The sequence below is a fragment of the Ciconia boyciana genome, chromosome 2 (assembly GCF_034638445.1).
Source record: "Ciconia boyciana chromosome 2, ASM3463844v1, whole genome shotgun sequence".
NCBI lineage: Eukaryota > Metazoa > Chordata > Aves > Ciconiiformes > Ciconiidae > Ciconia > Ciconia boyciana.
The window spans coordinates 125,657,994-125,674,795 of record NC_132935.1 but is presented as its reverse complement, the minus strand read 5'-3'; the positions used below and the strand labels follow the sequence as shown (position 1 = coordinate 125,674,795).

The 16,802-nt window shown below is 43.8% G+C and overlaps 1 protein-coding gene across 11 annotated transcripts in view; it reads left to right on the top strand.

Annotated features, from left to right (window-relative positions):
• Window positions 1-16,802, top strand: part of RARB (retinoic acid receptor beta) — a 333,102-nt gene that overhangs the window by 295,997 nt on the left and 20,303 nt on the right. For all 11 annotated transcript variants that reach the window (XM_072853962.1, XM_072853959.1, XM_072853961.1 and 8 more), the window contains one exon: window positions 14,567-14,727. In XM_072853962.1, the coding sequence (XP_072710063.1) occupies window positions 14,567-14,727 (161 nt within the window). The remainder of the gene's footprint in view (window positions 1-14,566; window positions 14,728-16,802) is intronic.

Genomic DNA, 16,802 nt, shown 5'->3' with positions numbered 1-16,802 from the left:
GACAAATCAGCAGTAGATGAACGTCCTTATGTGATGAGCTGCTGCACCTTGCGTGTTCAGCATCCCTGACTGCACCGTAGCTGACACACAAGGACTGTCTTCCCCCTGCTTTTCTTGCCATAGCGCTGCTTCTAGGTGATCCGTGGCATAGTTTGTTCTGTTTCTAGTGGAGGGACAACAGGGAAGAGCCACTCAAAAAAGTGTCACTTCTGAAATTTCATCAAGGTGGGTTTTTTCTGATATAGAAGAATCATTGATACTGGAAGATGGAGCATTAGATTTAGTGAAGCTTGAGTTGCTTGCTGACAATATTGGTCTCCCTCTGTTGGGCAGGGAGCAAGCCGGGGCTCTTGTGTTTCAAATTAGATGTCTCGTGAGGATGGGTGTGGAAATCCAGAGCTCAGTGTGTGTTTGGTCTCATAGTCCACACTGTACAGTGCCACGCCGTCTGGTTATCCCACTGAGGAGCTCAGCCGTCTGGTTATCCCACTGAGGAGCTCATAAGGTCCTGATCCCTGTGGACCCAGAAACCCGTATGGTCCAGATCCCTGTAACAAGTGACATGGAGAACTGTTAGTTCATGAGAGCCTTTTGACAGCATTTTTCTACAAGAAGGATGCTCGATTTGCCCCTTTCTGTAATTTGGAGGAGAACCTCAATGCATACTTCCGTTTTTTTCTTTGGATGGTTCTTCAGGTGAATGCTGCTACTAAATCAGAACATCCAGAAAATAACTTTAAATTGAAAAGGAGTGCAAATAATTAAAAAAGAGAACAAATAAAAGCAAGAGGATTGTTGTTATTAAGAAAAAGAAACTCCGTTATGTTCAACCCTCTCCCATAACAAGGTGAAAAGTACACAGGGAGAGAAGAGAATAAGCAGAAATATTTTATTCCTTTAATTCTGCAGAAGGCTTAAATCCTGCTTGTCCTAAAGAGAGAGTCAAAGCCTTTTCTTGGCAACTTTTCCTGTTGTTTTCTAAGTCAGTTACAGCTATTTCACGTGTTTATTAGGAATGTTTTTCCTACTAGAATTTAAGCATGGCAAGGCGTGAACATATATAAAACCATACAGACACATCAGCTGCTTCCCACAGGGTATGTAGTATTAAGCCTCATGAGTTTTGGGGTCTTCTTTCTTGGCTGGGGGGACAAGGTGGGGAGATAGCCCTATGGTAAATGGGCCTTGCAGTAATGGAGGAGGAACATTTAAAAATACTCCCTAGAAACCAAGGTGTGGGAAGAATAAGGCAATTAAGAGGAATCACTAGATATCCTGTCTTAACAGTTCATTATATATATTTTTAATGAGTATTTAATCTCTAATGCTGTGTGATGGATTAGAAAAGAGGGGGAGTCAGGCCTCTTTCTGTGCATACTTTTATGTTTCCCCTTCATTTAACATTTTCTCTGGGCAAATTGTTTAACTTGAGCTGGTTGGAGGTGTTCCAGCACAACAGAGCTTCGCCGAAAAATAACTCTGGGTTGAATCCCAAAATGCAGAGTTGTCAGCATCGTGTTGTGTTCAGATTTGCAAAATCTTGGGATGAGTTACGAGGGGGGCCGGGAAGGTTCCTTGTCGGTTCATGTTCTCCAGGCTGTGCATCCCAGGCCCTGGCGGACTTGCCTGCGCCGTGTCTGCCGCGTGGCCTGGGGCTCTGGGGCAGTCCTGCAGCTGGCTGGGGAGGTGGATGTTCATCGGCTCTTTCAGGAACTGAATAAAGCTCTGCCTTTGGAAATCCAAGTTTTCAGCCGGTGCTTCCCACGGGGGTTGTAGCCTGGGAACAATATCCTGAGGACCTCATAAAAAGCCTTCTCTAAGTGCGTCTTGCATCAGGCACTTGCCACAGTCTTGGAGAAGACCATCCCAGCTGGAAGGAGGTACCGAGCCTGTGTATGATGAGTTCAGGGCCCAAGCCCACACTGTTGAAGGACATGAAAGATTTGTCATCAGCATCAATAAGATGGAGGTAGAAACCACTAGTAATGCCAGTTGATCCTGTACTGGGTAGTCATTTGTAATGTCAACTGGGGACCACCACCCTCATTTAATTAAGGACCAGCTGTGTGTTGAATTCAGACTCCTTGCCCAGCCCTTGGCTTCCCTTTCAGACGTCATCTCACGTCCAAGTTGCATCTTTTGTTTTCATAGAGAAGTCTGGGAAAACTAGGTCAGTTTATCCAAGTAGAAATTATTATTTTATTGAATTAACTCTGTGATGACCTGCTGCCTGTTACCCTTCTCAAAATGAACTCCCTTGTGTGCAGTAAGTCTTGTGCTGGAAGTTGCAGAGGCCTCAGTAATCACTTTGATTTCAAATCAACAATAAAAAGGCTGCTTTTTTTAGTATCTTGCTGTTTCCTGGAAGCAAGTGTCTGTCTGTTTTGCTCCTTGTATGATCACTACATCAGGCTGGTCTGGTGTACTGTGAAAGCGCTTAATGTAAAAAGGGTTTGTGCTGGCTTTACTGGGGATATTTAAAAGATCTTGTGGAGAAATCAGGATTTGATGCTGCTTGACCCTGTCTGGCAGAATTAAGCTCTTTAAGCCAGTCCTGTAGTTACTGGTGTGCCTTCTTTTTAAAATAATCTGGTCTACTTACTCCTGCTATTTCAGAACTTAAGTCCCAGACAAGAAAGCAATTTTTTTTTTTTAAATGAAAGAGTAGTTGGAACGTATTTTAAAGAACTTCTTTGGCATTGTACATAAAAGATAAAATATATCAAAATAGACAGTCTGATAATTAGGTGCAGGCTTGTGGAGTGATTCATGTCATAACGTGAGTGCTGAAACAGCTGAGGTTGCTGCAGGTGTGTTAAGGGAATTCGACCCCGTAATACCATGATGCTTCTGCCGCCACATAAAGCAGGAGTACAGATGTCCGGAGAGCCTGCGTTAATAGATGAAAACCAGTATTTCTGCGTGTGAATTATGGACGGAGCAGTATTTATTAAACACACAAGCAACAGCCTTTGTCTCCCAGGCACTTTTTGCTTTGAAGAGTTGTGTTAAAGCCTGCTGCTATCCCAGGCGCAGAGATCCCAGGCGCGAGCTGGGGCTTCAGCTGCTGCAGGTTAAGCCCTGCTGAGGCTGAGCGCCGAGTTACGCCATGCACGGGTGGAAAGGGACGTCCTGCCCGAAGAAAAACCTGGGAGGCAGAGGCATTTCAAGTGCCTCAGCTCGCCGGTGTAGCGTTTCGGGGTGGGCAGTGAGACGCTAAGCTGAAAGTGAATAAACTTGTTTAGCTGTGTCAGCCTCCAGCTTCAGCAGGGCTTTTACGGGAATCTGGTGACGTTGCCAGCCCGGCGCTCCCGGAGCCTGCTGGCGGGCTCAGCTTGGCCTTCCCAAAATCATGCGGATGGAAAGAAAAAGAAGTCCCCTGACCTCACTCCTTTCTTTCTCCTTAGGTTACAGTTTGTGAAAAAAGGACGATGTAATCTTAAAAAAAAAAAAAAAAAAAAGTATCCCACCCCAACAACAAATTTGCAGATTGTTTATTCCTATTGCTCAGCTTTTGGGAAGGGAGAGGAAGTAAACAACATGCTAAAATGCAGTGAGATGCAATAGTATTGTTTGAGCATCTTATTTTGCTGTTTGATAAAACCTTTCTTCTAGTATTCTGGCAAAATAATTTTAATGACAGACACTGTTAATTAAAAACTGACCCAGCTGCAGACCAAGCTGACCGGCAGGTGCAGATGCATGCCCACCAGCTGCGTTAGACTGCACATCGATGTGAGGCTTAAACAGTAAATTTTTTGGCTGATCTTCCAGTGCTTTTAGGTCCACCTGGTTAAGTAATACAGTTCTTTCCTTCTCTTGCTCCCCGGCTGCCTCTCCTGGCAGAGCAGGTTGTCTGGCGGCAGCTCGAGCCGGCTGGGAGGGGAGTCCTGGCAGGGAGGTTGAGCATGGCTGTGGAGCCGCACGCTCTGTGTGCCCCCTGCCCACCGCTTCGGGGGCCAGCCCTGGCACTTTGAGAGCTGGAAACAACCTCCTGATCTTAATTTTATTTTTTTTAATTTCTTTTTTTTAGTAGTAGGAGTATCAAACAAGCCTTTGTCCTTAGAAAGGAATTTGTGTAAGTTCATAATGGCGTGTTTTCCACGTTAGCTTCAGAGGAATAGGTAAATAGTAGCTGAGCTATTTCTTTGCTTTTATTATCCCTGGCCTAGTGGGAGGCCAGGGCTGCAAGCTGCCGAGGCTGTAACGCAGGCTAACGCTGCTGATTCAAGACTACGGCTCCCTTTCTTAAAACGCGCTGGGAACAACTGTTCCTCCGTCTTCATGAGCTCAATTTACGCTTGCAGGAGGCAATGTGTTCTTTGTGCTTGATGAAGTACACCGCGCACGCAAGCCTCTTCAGATGTGTTGTCAGTTGGCAGCTCTCTTGCTAGATGCACCTTTACACAATTGCACAAGGCACCAGGAGGTACAAATGTGAAATTTAGCCTTGGGGGCAAAACAAAGAAATGAAACTTAGGTATGAATGCGGTGTTATCCATCTGCAGATACAGATATTAGACCTGATCTCCCACTACGCTACTGTAGTTCTACACTAATAGGACTCTGCTGCAGTCGGTGGAGTAGCACCACTGCAAGACAAAAACGCAGTGGTGATAAGTTGGGGCTGTTATTTTTAATTCTGGTAAATAACGTAGGATTGAACCCTGTTTGGGGAAAGCCAAACTGCCTTCACTGCATGAAACTGGCCATAATAAGGGAGAAATGCAGGTGGCATGCCGTCTTGGTATTGCTCCTGAACTTCTGCTCTTCCTTCTGGGGAGCCATTGCCCTGGGTACTGAGCGGCCATCTGCGAGGAAAGGGAAGGGGTCTTCCAGATCACCTCCTTTTTTTTGTAGCCTTTCCATTTGCTGTCCCGTAAAGTCAGTTTCATCATACCTAATCAGAATTTGTCCCGTAGCTGAGACTCATTCATTACATTGAATGAATGTGCTTATTATGGAAAGTTGTTTTGCTGAAGGAGTCTGTTAATGGCATTCTCAGGAAGAGGTTGCAATTTGTCATGGTAGGTAGCTTTCCAGTTAAGTAAAAAGCAAGTCATGTTCTTTTCCTCTGTGCGTGTTAGGATGAGAAATAAAATAGCCGCAGCAGGTTGAAGTGGACAAAGTGCTACGGTCAGGCCAGGCAGTGGGAAGGAATAGAGTGCAGCGTCTGGTCTTAGTTTACAGCCGTGCACTTCCCTGGCCATCAGCAGTCCTGGATAATGCCCAGCAAATTAAATTCATGACGTTGGATAACCCCAGCTTCTCCTGGTTGCAAGGCATCATACTACCATGACTGTCTTCTAAGAGAAATTAATGTAATATCTGTAGATGAGTAGACTGGTTTACCTTTTGGTGACCCTGGAGAGAAAGGTCAGGTTCAGGATATTTTTACCTGTAATCGGTTATCCATAAAGAGTTAGTGTACCAGGCTTCAAGATTGTAGCTCAAAAGGGCAGTTGCTTTGAGAAGGTAGCTCGAAAGGGCACTTGAACAGCTGAAATCAGATGAGACAGATTTAATGGCCTCTTAGTGATTTCTGACTGAAAGTTCAGAGTTTGAAATTTAGGGATGTTTTCTTTACCCAGCCTATGGTAAAACAAATGCGCTAGAGCTTAACAGAGATTTAATTTCAGGCTGAGTATTTAGAAGTGTTTTTCAACTGCTGTGTACGCACTTGGTCGCTTCAGCTGTAAGGAAGAGAAAGAATACTCACATTGTGTTTGTGGTCTTGTATATTTTTAGCTAATGTGTTAAGACACTACAATTCCAGAAAAGCCGTCCTCCTGTTCCCCAGAGTATTTCAGTTTAACCAGCTGTATGCAGAATTTTATCTAGACTGCCACAGAAGTTACTAGTAAATCCACTGGGATTTTGGCAGCCAAAACAGTAGACAGTAAGCACAATACTTCGTTTCCCTGAGGGTTTTAGTTTCGTGGGGATTCTGCCGTAGGCTGGCACTTCCCAGTGGGTTACCCGCAGAAGCCCTGTGAGTTTGGGAAACCTCCCCGGATGGGGCAGGTTGATTCCCAGACTGATTCCCAAAGCTCCTTCCCATTCCTGCACTGAGCAGGGAAAGGGACGACTGGCAATATCCACCGGGTGATGCTATTACTCTGCAAACCTGTTGCAGGTGGCATGGAGATCTTAATAAAAATTGTAGGGTTTGCATTTAGAGTAAGGAAGTGACTGGTTTCATGCAGAATGCTGAGAGGGAGATGGGGCAGGGCGTGAACGAGGGGGGAATGACGGATGTGTAGATTAATTCAACAGCAGCACAAGATGCACAGGGCCATTGTGGGACCTGCCTGTGGAGATGCTCCATCTCACAGATGGGAATTTCTGGCTAAGTAACTTGAGGTGATGCCTGTGTGAAATACAGATGGAAATATATCAGTGAGTAAATTTTGTCTTAGTCAATGGGTATGGCTAGGCTATTTCCATTGCAGATGTGTTGGTGGGCCTTCATGGGAAATATTAGTGATTTATTCTGCCTGCAATTGCTAATGCTAACAACCTTCAGTAGCTCTTTAAGCATCAGCTTCTAAGAGTATGTGAATTATCCTATTTCACATTGGCAGTTAGTGGACGATATTAAAGCTCTTTGAAAATGGAAATCACAGGGCAAATACTATTTAAACAGTTTATCATTAAATGTATAATTGCGTCTCTCCGCCTACTTTGATTGCGGTATGTAGGGAGATGGTAAGGGAGACCAAGGAGTCTCCTTTCAGTTCAGCCCCTGGTACAGATGCTGTGCCCTGTGCATCCTGGCTCTGACTCAGCTGCTCCTCTTGCTGTCTGTCCTGCCCACACCCGCACGCTGCAGAACACTTTTTCTTCTAGTTTTGTTCCACTTGTTTGCTGTCTTTCCGGTTTTGCAACTTCTTAATTTCTCATTTGTTCTTAGGACCTGTTTTAGGAGGGGTTGTTTTCATTTGTATTTCTGGAGTCCTGATTTTTATTCTTTGGGCAGTTGTTAGTGTTTGGCATGTTCTGCAGAACTTCAACGAGTCCTGAAATACTATAGTCAATATAAAGGTGGGCATTAACAGTATATTCATAGATGTGGAAACAGTTTATGGGCTTTTGGGTTTTTTTTTTCCTGCTGAAGCACTTTATGGAGCCTTCTGCAGCATTCAAGCCAAATCCACCTTTAGAACCAGTTTTTTCCTTCGGCTGTGGTTTCAGGTCTTGGATTGGCAGTTCTAGATATCCACAGTACGATAGCTGGTCTTTTTGCTTCTGGATGTCTTAAAATCAAAAAGAGAAAAAATATTTTCTCTTCAATTATAGTAAAGTGATATAATAAAAATAATAATTTAAAATACATTTTAAAAGAGAATACCAAAGTCATACCTTTCAGGTGTCTTCAAGGGATATTTTTCTCAGCCTGTTGTTCTGCATTAGCTTGTCAGTTTTGGCCCTACATCTGAGTTCAGTTAGTATTGTTTTTTTTCAAGGGACTAGAAACTCCTTTTTTGCTTGTTCCATCTACTAATATTTCAGGGATGTGACAATAGCAGGTGCCAAATTTCATGTCAAAAATAAAATTTTCAGGCTGATGGAATCCTTGAAACCACAGATCAAGTTTCAGGCCAGTTAAATAAAGCTGCAGAGCATCCATTTGTATCATTCATTCATATAATGAAACCTGTTCTTATAACTCAGTTCTTGATATATTAACCCTGCAGTTATCCTCATACATAAATGGGAGATGTGTTGCTTTCGTCAGTTATAATAGGATATAACCGTATAAATCCCCTGTGCATGAATGGAAAAATAGAGGCCCTTAGGCTATAGGTATCAAAGGTCTCCCCTATACTTACAATAGCCTAATAAGGTTATTTTGGAGGCATAGGTAATTACTCATGGACTCCTATAGCTAGTGATTCATTGTTCACTACTGAAACATTTCTAAATGAATTATGTTTTAAACAAGCAAATCCTTGGCCTTCTGTTTTATGGGGTGGGGGAAGAGAACTGGAGGGACACACAATTCCACCATCTTCTGTGTTAAAATACACTGCTTGCTAGTTAAAAGGTCCCTGGTATTTGAACCAATTTAAATGTACTATCGTACTTCTTGCTGTTTTGATTCCATGAATGTGTATTTCTGAATTTCACATTTTGATGAAAATATTATTGTTGTCATTAATTTGATATTTAGAAAAGACTGTGGATACAAGAGCTCAGTGCAATGAATAAAACAGTTGGAGTTAACTGTCCCTGGGGATAGAATCAATCACTTTTGTAGAAGAGGGTGACATTTAAAAAAGAAACTCAGAAGAAAATGTCATGCTTAAAAAATTAGATTTAAACGCACTACCTCCTGATTGATTTTTATTGCACTCAGATGGATACACTGATTGATTATCAGCCTTACAAATGTTTAGTACCTTTCTCACTTCTCTATAATCAGAATAATCTAATTTTCAATGTCATTTAAGTTACCGTATTCAAGGTTATAATAGATCATATTTCTAATAAAACATAGCAATTATGTAATGAATAATACAAAGCTGCAAGGCAGAGTTCAGATTCACCTTCATCAAAAAAAAAAAAAAAGAAAAAAAACCACCAGTGGCTGGAAGAGCCAGCTTACGTGAAGGCAGCCTACAGGACGATGTCCTCTGGATTTGTCGGGTTTTCCCCCGTTGTTGAACGGAAGCTCCTGGAGTGTTGGTCGGGGCGCATTTGCCATAGCTGAACCTTATTTCTCAATAGGAAACCAGGGGCAGGCTTGAATTCTGTAATATATGTGCTTGCTCTGTGCCTGGGGAAAAATGATAGCATGCCAGGTGCTTATGAAATTTCTTCCATGATTGTTTCTCTGTGCTCCCTGTTAATTTTGGTACGTGTCTGTAGAGGGATACTATCTCACTTAATTCGAGATGTTTTCTTGTGGCAATTGTACCCGACAGCTGACATGGTTGATTTCTCTGAATCAGCTACAAAATATGCAGTTTTCAATGTGTTTCAGTTTTGTACTTGAAGCCCCTTCCATGACTGCGTACTTGTTATTGGCTTTGTCCAACAGAAATGAGAGTTTTGTATTTGAAACGTGCTTTGCCTCCAATTGTTCCCCATGTGTCAAAGCACAGTTTTGGCATGGGAATTTGTTTTAAGATAGTTTCCTGTTCTTTTTAAAGACGGAGCAGTTTTGCCTAAAAGAAAACATTATTTCATCTGGAAATCACGACCCAGGAAAACCAATCTGTTTACAACTACCTGGTGTTCTGCATATTTTAATGCTGTGTTTGGCTTGCGATTGCGTTGTTGTTAAAACGTGAACGGGAGTCTTACCATTCTGAATTGATGGCGTGTCAGTTTGTCAAGCGTGATCGTGTTGCTTTCAAGGTGGTTATTTTCTTCCTTTTCTTATGCTGGAGATGGGAAAACCAGCCTCCTTGAGGTCCCTCATCTCTTTGCCTGCTTCCACCAGCTCCCGGGTGATGTGCAGCTGGGTGCTGGCTCTGTCCATGGGGTTGGAGAGCCTGGTTCATCAGTAGCAGCATCGGGGGTGCTAAGTCTCCCTCGGTTCGAGGTTTTCCAAGGTGACTGTTGTGAAAGACATCCTTATGGACTGCCATTCATTACCATGAGCACAGTTTATTGGAGGATGATAGGGAAAAGGGTACGCATGGTATGTGCGGGGCGTTTGTCCTGATGGATCAAACTTGGCAGTGGCAATAGGTAAGTGTTTTGCATATTTGACTGAAATTGTCCACAGCTGCTAACTTCTGCCGGAATTAGAAATTTTTAGCAGCTGCCGCTGAAATCGGAGAAGTCAGTGTAAAGGAGCTGTGCAAGACTTGTGGGTTTCCACCCCAGCAAGCAGCTTGGTGCTCCTGGAAGCCCTGGGTGCAGTGCTGAGCCTCAACCCCACCGCCCGCCTGTGGCACCATCTGCCCATGATGTCCGGGAAGCCTCGGGATCGATGGCTTCCCGAGGTGCAGGAGAGCAAGCCTCTGCCCAGAGGGGAGAGTTGACAGGTCTGCGGCGGTCCTGCCTCAGCTCACCTCTGATTTCTCTTCTCATCAGCGTCGGCAAACAAAAGGAGTCTTTTTGAAAGCCTACCTTGCGCCCAGCGCTGTGCAATTACTGGCTTGCTCTGTGTGCTTTATGGTGCTTTTGAGATTTGTTAGCTTAGCGAGTAACTTCCAAAATATTTAATGACAAGAGAAGTGTGGTTTTATAGGAATGCGAACTAACTGGAAACACTAGTAGTTGTCGCTACAGGAACAAAACCAGTTAACTAGTACACAAAGCTCTTCAAAGGTCACAGGCATCTCCGAGAGGCAAAACTGCAATGATAGCATTTCAAGTCATGAATTTATAGCTGATTAATCATTAGAATATATGAAAGGTGCTGTCTAACTATCTTCTGGGCATCTGGGGAAGCAAAGGTTAGGCAAGTAATTGGAAATACTGTGTTGCGAGCTGCAGGTTCTTCTCCCCTGGACAGGTTTGTGCCACCTTTGACAGAGGGGAGTACGAACACTCGCTATTCCATAATTTTACCTGATTATCTAGAAACTGCCTGAATCTCTTGGGCTGGATCCCAGACTCTCCTTAGGCCAAGCAGTGACTAAGTCTGGTGGACCTGAGGGGCTTGCATTTAAGACTGGATGATTCCCAGCATTATGACATGCTTGAAATGATCCCGCTCGAGCAGGAGAATTGCTGCGTGGTTGCTAAATGAGAGCACTGGGGTCCTCCGAGAGAAGATGTTTGTGTCTTTCCTGTACTTCGTTTCATCTACACCAGGCCCTGCTTTTCTTGAAAAATGCATCCTTCCCTCCTGCAGCTTTCATGCCCTGCCCATCGCTTCCAGCAGAAGAGGGAAAATGTGTCTGAGGCTAAGGACAGCAGTAGCAAACCTGGGGTCAGGAGAACAGACTGGATGGTACAAGAGATGATGATGTTCACCCCTCTCCCATCAGGTTAGGGGGATGAATGTTTGAGGGTAGGGGCTGGCCCTTAAAGCTAAGGCACAGAAAGTGCCTTTACTAGCTTACAAACCCTGCCGCGGCTGCCTGGAGGTTTCTGGGTGTGGAAGTGCAAGTCCTGGCGTGTGTGTCGAGGGGATAGGGAAGCTGTCATGGGAAGATAGATCGGAGCAGACGTGCTGAGGCGTGGGCGTGCGTCACTCAGCTGTCCGAGCAGCGCCGAGACTCGCGCGGACACGGCTTCCTCACATACCAAGATACACCTCTTTTCATCCTCTTCCCCCACCACCCACACCTTATTTGTTTTTTTAGTTTTTTAACTTCCAATATTTCTCACAGGGCAAGAGAGCTTCCATACTGTCCCCTGTCGGGAGCTTTTAAATAATGCAGCCATCGGGTCAGAATTTAGTGCACAAGTAATGAAATTCATAACCTGAGTTTTCTATGGTAGCATTAACTGTGACACAGATTCATCACCGGCGTATCATCATTAAAAGGCAGCGGAATTGCAACGGGGATTGATGTGATCATATGCATGTAAAGATCAAGATACAACAAGGTGTGATTTATGTAATATAAGCATAAGCTGTAATCCAAACCCCTTCCTGCCTGCGGTGTGACAGTTCCTGTTCCCAGAGCAGTGATGGCTTTTAAATTTACTGGGTAAATGCGTGTGTTTATATGTTTTTATTTAACTCCTTTAAACATAGTGTTGTCTTAATCTTTTTCTTTTTTTTTTTTTTTGCATTGAATTATAGTTGTAGTTGAATCTGCATAATAGTTCAACATTATTGAAATTCTTTATATTTTTGGAGCCTGGGTGTTATATGTCAGCACTTTATTGTGTTATCTTACAGGGAATGTAGACACACTGCCGTGTCTGATGCAGCCTTAGTGAAGACAAATGTAGGAAATATAAAAAGTATATATAAAGCAAGAAGATAAATGTTATTCAGGTTTATCATTATTACAAAGGCTATCGGAATTGTAGAAAAAAAGTAACAGTGAACAAAAACTGTTCTTAGTTTTCAGGACGTGTTAATTCTCTCCTTCCTGCCCTTCAGTGGTTTGCACCCGAAAAGAAAGAGGACAGAGCTGGGCCAGTTTGGTGATGTGGATTGACCAGCAGCTGTGTCTCTGGTGGCCTTTGGAGGGGAAGGGACTTCAGGTACAGCTGCAGAGGGAGCTGTGCCAGGGTAGCATGGGAGCGGTGGCACGGTTCCTGCCGGAGTTATCTCCTGGTCTCTGGGAGCTCTTGGCAGCTGCTCCGAAGCCTGGCCTAAATAACGTGTTTGTCTTCCACGAGGAGTTCAAAGCTATTGAGATAAGTAGTTGCTAAGGCCACCTGTTTGGCAAATTTGTCAATCAGCTCGTAGAGCTATAAGTGAATGGGGCTTTAATACAAAGGCTTATTGCTCTTTGTGGTTGTGTAGGAGTTTACATAATTTTCTAAGGAACTCTTTTATCTCCCAAATACAGATTAGGATTTACTTCTGGAGTACGGTGGCAGTTTGGAGCACTCGAGATGTACGTGTCGGTCCTGGATATTTTTTTCAATACAAGAGACTGTACTTGCGCTCTGCCCTGGGGTCCAGCAAACAAATCGGGGCATTGGCTTTAGGGGAATATTTGTAAAAGGAAGGGAGAGAACCAGACCCCCCCTAAACCTGACTACACTGGTAGCACTGAACCTTCACAAGAAGGTACCTTTTATTGTCTACCTTGGCCTTCTTTGAGTCTCTGTTACTCCAGACACCAGAACTGATGGTGTTCAAGGTTAGGCTTTAATCCGGTGGGGTGCTCAGCATCCCAGCCCTGATCCAGCAAAGCACATCATTGACTTCAGTGTGGGTCTGTTCACACAGTTCAAGTCAAGTTCATCCTTAAAATATCTGCTGGATTGGCGTCAGAGTTCTCTCAGTTGCAAAGTCAAACCTTTAGTGAGAAAACCAGAGCCGTTAGTCACATGGAGTATGTGCCTGATGGCCTCGTAAAGGAGCAAGAATATTCACTGCATCTACCCCTTGTTTTCTGTTACAAATACTGCACTATTTCTGTAGGTGCCCCTGACTCTGCTGCTTTCCCACCCCACCATTTTCCCATGTCACTCTTAATTTTCCCTTAGAAATGATACCCAGAGGAAAATGAATCCAACTGCATGTCATTCGTTTCTTGAATGGATGCTGTAGGTGAGACTGAATCAAAAGCTCCTCTTCCTCCTGAAACATTCACCATTTGTCTGCTCTTTGTGATCATTTGTGGTTCACAGGCATGTAGGAAGCAACCACAGAAGACGTGGAGATGAGTCTGGGGAACCCATGGGGGAAAAGAGGTAGCACGGCGGTGGTTCTGGGCATCTGCCCCTTTTGCTGTGCTTTCCTCCCTACAGCACAGATAGATGTGCTTTCTGGGGCGGGACAGTACGAGTGAGAATTGGCAGATCTTTGGCCATCCAAAATTTCCAGCCATCCTCACGTATGCCAAACCCACCAGCCGCACCCTCAGAGTTCGGGCCACTGGTTTAAATATCATGAGGTTCTGAACACCGGTGAATGTTAGGATTGGTTTTTATTTGTCCAGCAGCATTTAGTCTTTAGGGTGTTTAATATTGGCACGGAGTCTTTGGGGAGAGGGATTGATTTTGTTTGGCTTTGTTGTAAAGCCTTACGCATCTGGTTACGCTTAAGATGTTAGCTTTAGCAAACAATAAGCCTCTTGATAAAATTCACAAGTACTGGCAATACTGTGGACATAGACTTATCTTCTGGGCACATTTTGTAAAATTAAGCTATTTTCATTAAAAGAACAAAGCGTAGCATGGTGATGGAGCAGCTGTCATACTTTATTACAAAACACAAATATGTGGGAAATCAATTACAGCCCGAGTGCCGCACAATGCATATTTCCAGTAATTCCCCATGGCCGGGGAAGGTAGAAGGCTGATCTGAGCGCAGGAGCAGATGGCAAGCAACTTTAGATAGCTTCACTGCCATTTTTACTCTTTCAAGTGTTTGTGCTTCTCCTTTGATCTTCAGATCTTGAGTTTGATGTGTTTCATCTTCTTTCGTTTACTGCTTTCAAATTTAACTTCCCCTTTAAATAACTTTTGCTTGGTGGAGTTTGTATTAGTATGGCTTTTGTTATCTTCCATACTGTGAAATTTAGGAGAGACAGTTGCTATCTTTCTTTAGTGTTGTTCACATCCAATAAAATACTGACTGCATCACTGCAGAGGACTTCACCATTCACCATGCACAGCTGTAATGATACAACGAAAAAATCCCACCTCACAAGGTTACTGAGACCCTTACAATGCATGTGAAGTTGCAGTAGACTTTCTTGGAAGGTAGATACTATGGGAGTGTGATGGCACATCCACAACAAGCACCTATGGAAGTTTGGTTTCATCATTATCCCATTAAACTTAACGCTTACAGTTGAGTAATTAAGCTTGCGTAAGTTTTCTCTGTGCATGTAACATTTTTATGTCCACTTAAAATAATTTATGTTTAAAATAAAAGCATTTTGCAATGTTTTGAAGTAGAGTGGCAAGAGCAACATGGGGTGATCTGAATAACCACATGTGATCTGTGTCTCTGCTTTTTCTATAGCTGTCAGAAATGATAGGAACAAAAAGAAGAAGGAACCTTCAAAGCAGGAGTCTACAGAAAATTATGAAATGACAGCAGAGTTGGATGATCTCACTGAGAAGATCCGAAAAGCTCACCAGGAAACCTTCCCCTCACTCTGCCAGCTGGGAAAATACACTACGGTAAGTATGTTTTGTGACGTTTTGTGAAGTATGATACGTTCTGGATATGCCTGGATGATGCGAGTTTTGCATTGGAGGCTTCAGGCGTTTTAAATAGATGCAGAAGTAGATGCACTCCTTGCACCTCCTTAGTCATGAAAAAAACGCAGGTATGCATGCAAATACATGCTGAAGAAGAGAAATTGCACTTAACTGTAAGCATTACTTAGCGGTATTGTGAGAGACTGTCTGAAGGATTAATCCAGCCAAGAGACAAGCTTGGAGTCCATGAGTCAATTATATGCCATCATTCATTAGAAATGCATTGGCTCCCAAAGACGTGATCTCTGCTTGTGCATCAGTGGATTACAACTTTGCAGGTGTAGAGAGTTCTTAAATGCTGCTGGATTACTGGTGACAGTCCCAAAGCTACCAAGGTCAAGGAAAATACGAAATGTCTAAATAAACCAGTTTCCAAAACGCTCATTTGCAGTTTATTCCTCTTCCAGTCTACCAAAATACCACAAAGCAGCAAACACTTTTGCTGCTTTTAGAAATGAAAAATCAGCCCCCCGTCAAGAAGTTCAGTACTGTGGGAATTTCTTCAGAGGATGAGTCAGGGAAATAAATCTTTTCTATACATATATATGTTGCTAAATACAGGGGAGGTCAGTGATATGTATTGATTTCAGAGAGAAAATTCAATGTCAAGTTTGCAAATGCAGTAATAAAACAGATGGTTAAAAATAAATGTTAGGTAATATTTAGAGTCCCGTTGGTAGAGGAATGACTTTGCTGGTCTGGTCTTGCTGTTGGTTGTAGCAGGACCGGCTGTTAGAGAGGGGTGTGCAGAAGGTCCTGAAGGAGTCAAGTGTGCGCTCTCGCTGCCGAAGCTGGGAGTTCAGGAGCGGCATGGCTGGGGCAAGGAGACACCTGCCTCCACGGTCCTCCAGCTGGAGAGCTGGGACCAAGCCCTAGAGACCAGGTGAAATACCTGTCTCACTGGATTGCTCTCCGTTTTGTGTAAATGCTCTGCTACTGAAGCCAATGTTAAATTTCTCAGAGGGTAATCTAGGCAAATCCCTGTGTGGCATCAATATTCACTGTTCTATGGCGTACTCATCTATTTACGAAGTGCAAGGTTCAAAACTCTCCGGTCTAGGCTTTGTATTTAAGTGCAAGAAAAGCAAGCATACATGGTGTGGTGTTAGAAAAAAGCATGTGTTTCATGCTGCTGAAAGTATTTTCACAAACATTTTTCCCATTTAATTTTGAGACCCGCATAAAATGGTTAGTACTGGGGAAGATGCCTGTCCTCTGCACGCTTCCCTGGTGCTATCCCTGCTCAGGTGAGATGTAGTCAAAACAGTCAGCGTAGGCGTGCTGGTAAATATTTCTGTAGCAGGCAAGTGCAGGCAGACCCCAGGGACTAGCACAGCGTGCGAGGCTGGGAGCTCGAAACCAGCCAGCTGGTGACATAACCGAAGGCAAAGCTGGAGGTGGTGGGATCCATAGTATGTCTTTTCAAGGAAATTCCTGGGTTAATGCCCTCCACTCCTCCCTGCAGCACGTGCGGTTGCGTTCTCATCTTGGAATGAATAAAACCTTCGAAATGGGCTCTCACACTTCTGCAAACGTGAGAGCACTTCTGAATGAGTGTTGAAAAATCTTCCCAGTTCAAAACAATGAGTTTATGCCTTGCAGAAGAAGTGATCGCATGTCCGCAGCTGGGACGCATAGCCAGGCTGCTGGTATGCATGCCAGAGTTTATTGCTCACAGGCTCCCTTGCAAATGGCCTGGCTATCCCAGAATAACAATATATCAGTATACCTCCCAACGTGAACATGTTGGTACGTACTTTTGTGGTACCTCTGAGTTTGAAGAGTGCACTGCAGCTGGTGGGATGGTACTTTGTATTGGTAATTGCCAAAGATCCTAGAAGGCTGAAAGATAAACCTGGGCACCTATGTGCTTGCATTATGTATTGGATGCTTAAGTATCATTAATGTTTTAGCTCTTGAAATTATACAAGTGGGTGAGATTGGAGAGGGTCTTGTTGCATATCACACACACCGCTGATGCCTTCGTCCTTGGG